Here is a 7,515-nt window from a genome sequence, read left to right on the forward strand (position 1 = left end):
CTGGCGCTCCGGTGAAGTGCCCGAAGACTGGAAGAAGGCCAATGTGGTGCCTATCTTCAAGAAAGGGAGGAAAGTGGATCTGGCAAACTACAGGCCCATCAGCCTGACTTCTATCCCGGGGAAGGTCTTGGAAAAGTTATCATTGACTGAAAGATGAACATGGGCCGACAATGCGAGGTCACGGTCGGCAGGGCTAACCGGACCCGATCGTGCATCCACAGGTGAGTCTCAGGTAGGGCCAAGGAGGTGATCCTCCCCCTCTACGTGACACTGGTCAGGCCACAGCTGGAGTACTGCGTCCAGTTCTGGGCGCCGCACTTCCAGAGGGATGTGGACAGCATGGAGAGGGTCCAGAAGAGGCCACCCGCATGATCCGGGACAGCAGGGCAGGCCCTACGAAGAGAGGCTACGGGACCTGAACCTGTTCAGCCTTCACAAGAGAAGGCTGAGGGGGGACCTTGTGACCGTCTATAAACTCACTAGGGGGGACCAGAAGGGTTTGGGGGAGACCCTGTTTCCCCCAGCGCCCCCCGGGATAACAAGGAATAACGGCCACAAGTTGTTGGAGAGTAGGTTCAGATTAGACATCCGTAGGACCTACTTCACAGTCAGGGCGGCTAGGATCTGGAACCGACTTCCAAGGGAAGTGGTGCTGGCTCCGACCCTGGGGGGCTTTAAGGAGCGGCTTGATGCCTACCTGGCTGGGGTCACTTGAGCCCAGTTTCCCTCCTGCCCAGGCAGGGGTCGGACCTGAAGATCTACAAGGTCCCTTCCCACCCGACTGCTATGAGTCTATGAAAAGATTCTCAAAGAGGCCATCCTCATCAGACTGGCCGACGCCAACACCCTGATGGACAGGCAGCACGGGTGTGTTGCAGGTAGGTCTTGCTTCACCAATCTCATTTCCTTTTACGACCAGGTGACCTATCACCTGGACACGGGGGAAGGGATTGATGTCATATATCTGGAATAGACTGCCGCCGGAGGTGCTTCAAGCACACACTTCGAACGCCTTCAAGACACGTTTGGATGTTTTCTTGCTGGGATCCTGTGACCCCAGCTGACTTCCTGCCCCTGGGGCGGGGGGCTGGACTCCATGATCCTCCGGGGTCTTTTCCAGACCAAATGTCTATGAGGTCTATGAATACAGACAGGCAGATTCAGTGTTTTGGGTACCAGTAGAGGAGTCATTACTAGAGCTGGTCTGATAAGCGCTGAGCTGGGAGTGTGCAGCCGTGGGTTGATAAGTATTTGGCACAGAGACCCCCCCACCGTGCCGTGCTCCCCTGCTCCTCTGGCCCCAGAGCTCAGTGCGGTCCTTGCCTTGGACTCTGTTCTCCATCCCGAATGCTAACGAAGGTGCATGCCTGGCCCATCTCCCGTGTAAATGCGCTGTCGTCCGGGTCCATCTCCAATGCAAATGAGACCGGGGGAGTCGCTTCACTCCTGTCACCCCATCTGGAGGGGTTTAGGTGCGTCTTCCTTGTCTTTTGGAAGTCCTTCCTCTCATTGGCCTTGTTCAGGCCGAGGTGGGGAGGGGGAGTCCTGTGCGAGTCAGACAGGCTGCGTCCTGCGCCAGGGTCCCCAACTACACGGAGCGGACAGGTAACAACCCCCAGATGGGCATCGTGTCCCCCAGCGAGCCCCTGCCCGGCAGCCTGCCCCCAGCACCTGCGGCCACGGCTGTGCTGGGCGCTGCCCGCACCACTCACGGGCCCTTCCCCCCACACCTGGCTGGCCCAAGACTTCATTGCTCTTCCAGGAATCAGAAAGCGAAAGCTCCCAGGAAAACCCCGGCAGCGCCTGGGCACCGGGATCGCCCGGCACGGCTGGCAAGGACCAGCATAAAAGGAGCCATGTAGGCAGAGGGATCGTCTTCACGCCAGTCTGGGCCCAGGACCACGGCAATCCCGGCCTCCACCCAGCACCCCGTGCACTTATCCATCACCCCGTGGCCCCCAACACCGGGTCCTGGACCAGAGCACGGGGCTGCACCCACCGCATTTCCGACAGCAAGACCCGGGAGTGAGAACCGGCCTTGGGTGAGTCGGGCTGGGCCTGGGTCTGGGTCTGGGCCAGCCGTGGGGGCGCCTGTGCCAGGAGCTGCCCCCACACAGCAAGTGCCCGAGGGCGGGGAGAGGAGCCCAGGCACGGGGCCGTGGGAGACGCCTGCAGGGCCGAGCCCAGGGAGAGGGACCCCGAGCCACAAGTGCGGGAAGGGCCGGGCATCGCCGCGCGTTGCCTGGGGGGTTGCTGCAGGAGCACGTTCATCACTTCAGTTATTCTGCTCCTGTGAGGTTTATTTGCGGGTGGATTCATTGTCACTGGAAGGCTCCCGGGCCTTTTGGGCAGGGCTGCCACATGCAACGCCTACGTAAGTACTCAGGAAGAGTGCAAAGCCCCACACTTGCGGGGAACACGCATGTATGCTGACACGGACTGGGGGTGCCGGGCTGGGCTGCACCGCTGGGGAGGCGCTGGGGGTGATGCTGGCACAGGGCCTGCACGGGGCCAGCGCTGCGCTCCTCTCCTGCTACACAATAGAAACCAGCAACGCCCCGGGCTGTACTCGGCATGCGCCCGGCCTCCCCTGGAGCGCGTGTCCCGTTCTGGGCACCGCTCCTCCAGGCACACGGGGACGAGCCTGAAAGAACAAGGGTTCGTCTGGAGAGGAGAAGACGGGGGCTTCGACACATGGGGTGGAAATAGGCCCTTGTCTGTGGCTGCAGACGGTGGTGTTATGAGGCCACTGCGCAGTCAGTGCCTTGTGCAGACGTGCCCATCACTGAAATCCTCCGGTGACCCGTCACGGCGCCTGTCGGGACAAGCTGGCACCTCTGTCCCGTCAAGGCCCGGTGCATTGCAAGCTCGGCTGCCTAGATACCTAGGAGCATTCACCCCCAGCATCAGGGTAAGATTTTGGTCTTCATGGACGTGTGTCCCGGGGACACAACAGTGATGAACATGAGCCCGTGCGGGTGGCACCAGACGTAATATCAGACTTGAGGTCGCAGCTCTGAAGTCATAAAAGCTCGGACAAGAACGGTCTGTTCTCTGGAGAGCGTGTATTGACTACAGCAGTTTGCAACCTCGAGCATAAGACAAAGACCCTCACACAAACTCGGCCTAAGCTCGGACGCCGCCTGGTAAGACCCGGCGACAGAGCAGACAACAGAGCCTGACCGAACATGCAACGAAAGCCAGAAAGAGATCGGAGCCTTGCATGGTCTGACGTGTCCTGAGGGCAGCGTGGCCTTGCAGCCCGGGGTTCAGACAGTCTCTCTGGGGGAAGCATCTGCAGGTCTGATAAAAGAGCTCAGACTTACACAAAGAGCCTTGTCTGCCTGCGTCCTTCGTCCAACACGACCTGTTCCCCCAGGCGCCTCCCAACCTCCTCCCCGGGAGCCCAGCCTGCCGAGGGGACCCGCTGCAAGATCTTACGGCATCTTGTTCCCCCAGGACGGTGCCGCCGTGCAGCCGGGGGAGGGCGCGGGGAGCTGCGGCGGGAAGGGGCAGCAATGCAAGTCAAACGCTGCGTGTGCTTCTGCAGGGCTGCGCTGGAAACCTGCTCGGGACCGAAGCGTGTGGATAGTGTCCACACAGAGATGAGCTCCCGGGAAGCCATCGTGTGCGGCAAGGAAGAAAACCAAAGGAAATGCCACATTTCTAAAAGCAATAGGAAAAGTCACGTCCCCCTGACCAAGGACGAGGTGAGAATCGCAGAAGCAGCGAGGCAGAGCGCGCTGGAGATCCTGAGAGACGCCGTGAAGAAGAAGGACCGTGTGCTCATGGAGACGCCCCGGGACCTGATTTCCTGCGACTCCGAACAGCCCCAGTTCTGGATGGAGCGGTACGCGGTCGTGACGGAGAAGAGGGTGAGAGACCTCATCTCGGTGCTGGAGGAAGCCAAGTTCATGGGGGACCCTTCCAGGGAGAAGACTTATGCATATGTCTATACAGAAACTGGAGACAAAACCATTTATCTGTGCCCACTCTTCTGGAAGTCTCCAAGTCACCTTAGCAAAGAATGCCAGCCGGGGACTTTAATCCACGAGGCCTCGCACTTCCTGGGTGCACGCGACATCACCTACGACCCAGACAGAATCTCTGTTGCCTACAAGGGACAGATAGTGAAAAATAGCTTGACAGACCCAGATAAGCGAATATTTCTTCCTCTGGTGACTGCGGTGCTAAATGCCAACAGCATCGCGTATGAGTTTGAAGTGACCCTGCGGCACCGGGGAGACTACAAGCAGAGAAGATACTCCTGCTGCGGGGAGACGGCAAGGAGCTCCGTCTGCGAGAGCGCCGTGCCCGACGAGTTCTTCACTTCTCTGAACAATGGGAGGTGAGTAACGTCCACCCCAGTGGATGTGCTTGGGCAGGGGTCTTCCTCCCACGGGCCCCAGCGCCCTTGCAGGACGTGCCCTCTTCTTTCCGTGTCGGGGACCGGTCCAAGGGGGGGACGCCCCCAGCTAAAACACCAGGGCAGCAGCACCCCGGCCGCCCCTTCCCCCTGACTCTGATCCCCTCCTGGCACAAGTCAAACCCCTTTATCAAGGGTCTGGGAGAGCACGGGGAATCGGGGTGCTGACACAGGCAGTATTTCTGGGAGAGAGGCAGCCCCCGGCTCCGGCCACGGGCAGGGCTCGCAGCTGGGAGGGGGCAGCAACTCGCACTGCAGCGCAGGCCAGCGCTGCCCCCGGGGCTTTCCCCGGCCCCGGCCCCGGCTGGAGGTGGGATACGGGCTCCTGGGGACGCACCGCTGACCTGCTGCAGCCTGGCAGCGCCTGCCCGCGGCCCCACGCCGAGTCCGGGGGTGCTCGCCCGCACGAGCGCAGCAAGGCTCACCCCGCCAGCACCGACACCACGTCCAGCGCTGGGCGCACGAGGACGCAGCTGCCACGCAAGGTGACAAGCACGTGGCACAGCAGCTGCTATTGCAGACCTAGGAAATGGATCTCCCCTTTTTCTGCCTCCTTCCCTGCAGGAGACTAACACCGAGCACCGGCGAAGTGCTGGCGGAGAGGCTGGTGCCGGCCCGGGACAGGCTGCAGCGGCACGTAGCCGCGCTTCGGAGACTTGCCGATGCCGTGGATGAGGTTCCCAGACGCGCCATGACACCAACCAGTGCTGGAGGGGCAGTGGGCACCATGGCCTGGATCACGGGGTTCTTCCTCGCCCCCTTCACCGCGGGGCGCACTGCCTCTGCCGTCAGCAGCCCCGCCAGCGCCCCAACAACCGCCCCCGGCGCGGTGCAGTGTCCACGCAGGAGGGAGGAGATGAGGCAGGTCCTAAGCGAATGCCAGGCGGAGCTGACACTCATCCGGGAGTGCCTGGACCTCCTCACGGGCACCGATCCACCGGCCTCAGCAGACAGTGCCATGCTTAGGCTGCTGACAGAGGTCCTGAGGACCAGGGCAGGAAGACGACAAGCTGCTAGCGACATGGAGGAAGTGCTCAGCAAGCAGCTGCTTCACATCAAGAGTGTGGCAACGTTGGCAGGATCCACCGCGGACGCCGTAAGAGCCCTCGCCCGCAAGCTGGACATCGGCTCTGCGGGAAAGGACTCCACGTTGCTCCACAGAGGCGCCGAGGCAGGGCTGGCAGCCACGATCCGAATGAAAGTCATTCTCCTGGAGGTATTGTTTGCCCACATCGACCGAGTGCACAAGGCGCTGGCGGGGGAGAAATGAAAGTGAGTGCGGGAAAAACGAGTCCAATCCCGCGGCACTGAGCATCCGGCCCGTGGACTCCAGCCGGTGTCACCCGGGCCCAGGACCTGCCACGATCACGGGTTTAGGATGAGGACGTGCAATTCATGTCGTGTACCAGCCCCACCAGACCGCCCCACACCCCACGCGGCCCAGTGTGTCTCACCCCTTTCACGCTCACGGCCCCTTGGGAAAGGCCGGCTCTTGGGTTTCATGTGCTTTATGACTGCGGAAAAGACAGAGCAGCTTTCCTGTTGCAGAGAGCCCAGAACAGCTACGGCTTTCTGTGCAAAATCTCTGGGTTTGCCTGGTGAATCCTGTGCACATCGAACCACACAGATGCCACCTGGCACCCCGCAGCACCCTAGGAAGGACCTCAAGGCACCCCAGGGTGCTGCGAGCCCTGGTGGAGAACAGCTGCTCTACACAGGCACAGTCACACCTATGATAAGTGAGTGCGCGGGCAAAGCCAGGGCTCCACGGCCGGACCATCGTTAATACAGCCCCAACGCACAAACAAACCCAGCATCCCACATTGAAATCAGGCGGCGTAACAAACCCGACCCCCCCCAAGTCCAAACCTGCCCAGCCCCCCGTGCACCCGACCTCACCTCCAAACCCCACGCACTTCCCCCATAAGAGACAGGCTTTCCTTCCCTGTGGAGCAGACCCCCGCCAGCGTACTGGTGCAGAACAGCACGCGTCCAGCCTGCGCCCTACTTCTGGAAATGTCCAGGCAGCCTGGGGAGCCCCAAGGGGACGCAGCAGCAGCAGGAGGTTTGGGAGCATGAGTTACGAGAGGCCGAAGGGCGCCAGCCCCCAGCAGGAGGGGCGACCGGCCAGAGAGCCCACGGGGCCACCGCTGCCCACAGGCCTCCTACCCTCCCTTCTCCCCCCGGACCTTGCCTCTGCCTCGTGCCTTACCCTGGGGCAGGTTCAGGGGCCGTGAGGCCGTCACACCCCGTTTCGTTCCAGCTCCACCCAAACACTGACACCAGCCGCCTGGACAAGCACCACTGTTTCGTCGAGGGTGTCTGTCGACTTTGTGGCTCGCCAAAATCTCTGATTCCTGCCAATCTCTCCACAGCGCACGGGTGTGAACAGTCTAGTAACGGAGCTGGTCTTTCATCTGCCCTCGGGGTAACGGCTCCTTTTTCACAGCCCTGAAGACAGTTTTAGCTCCAGCTCAAAACCTCCCGTCAGTCCCAGCGGCGTGGTGAGGATGCTGGAGAAGACCGTGTTTTGTTTTAGGAATCGAGGAAGAGCCGTGCGTTTCTCTGTGATGGCTGCAGGGCGAATGACACGATCTCTTTGGACTCTTATGTCTCCGTTTCTGGTTTTTTAAATAAATACATGATCTAGGGAATTTGAATATGTGCCAACAGTGCTTTAACTTTAAGAGGGGACCTGTAAAGCACCAGCCAGTCACCAACAACCACGTCCCACCCCAGGGTAGCGAGGCAGCAGTTCCCATGCCAGGCGACAGGCACGCGGCGCAGCAGCTGCTATTGCAGAGCTGGGAAATCCCCGTGGCTCTGGCCCAGGTTCCCAGTCTGTCGAGACCCCCCGAGTCGCGCTCCTGTCCTCCAACGTCACAGAAGTCCCAGAGCCGCGGGGCGGGGCGGGCAGGGAGCTGCGGGGTCACATCCAGTGCAAACCCTGCCCGAGGCAGGATCAGCCCTGTGCAAACCAGCCAAGACAACCATCATGTAAGGGGTGGGGTTTGGTACGTTGTGGATACGGGTGTATGTATGTATGTGTGGGGGGTTGTGGGCAGGGTGTGGGGGGTTTGTGGAGTGTG

At 61.0% G+C, this 7,515-nt stretch overlaps 1 protein-coding gene across 1 annotated transcript; it reads left to right on the forward strand.

Annotated features, from left to right (window-relative positions):
* The first annotated feature begins 460 nt into the window (after positions 1 to 460).
* Positions 461 to 7,086, forward strand: LOC109283974 (uncharacterized). The gene is made up of 2 exons (XM_019490843.2): positions 461 to 4,348; positions 4,991 to 7,086. The coding sequence occupies exons 1-2, from the start codon at positions 3,519 to 3,521 to the stop codon at positions 5,694 to 5,696; spliced, it is 1,536 nt and encodes a 511-aa protein (XP_019346388.2). The 5' UTR covers positions 461 to 3,518; the 3' UTR covers positions 5,697 to 7,086.
* Positions 7,087 to 7,515: the final 429 nt, after the last annotated feature.

Source organism: Alligator mississippiensis, chromosome 4 (genome assembly GCF_030867095.1).
Source record: "Alligator mississippiensis isolate rAllMis1 chromosome 4, rAllMis1, whole genome shotgun sequence".
In the NCBI taxonomy this organism is placed as follows: Eukaryota; Metazoa; Chordata; order Crocodylia; family Alligatoridae; genus Alligator; species Alligator mississippiensis.

What these genes read in the sequence shown, in the direction of transcription:
- LOC109283974 (XM_019490843.2), top strand. Translation starts at nt 3,519, where the DNA reads ATGCAAGTCAAACGCTGCGTGTGCTTCTGCAGGGCTGCGCTGGAAACC. An exon ending in ACTTCTCTGAACAATGGGAG is followed by an intron (nt 4,349 to 4,990) that starts GTGAGTAACGTC and finishes CCTTCCCTGCAG; the next exon opens with GAGACTAACACCGAGCACCG.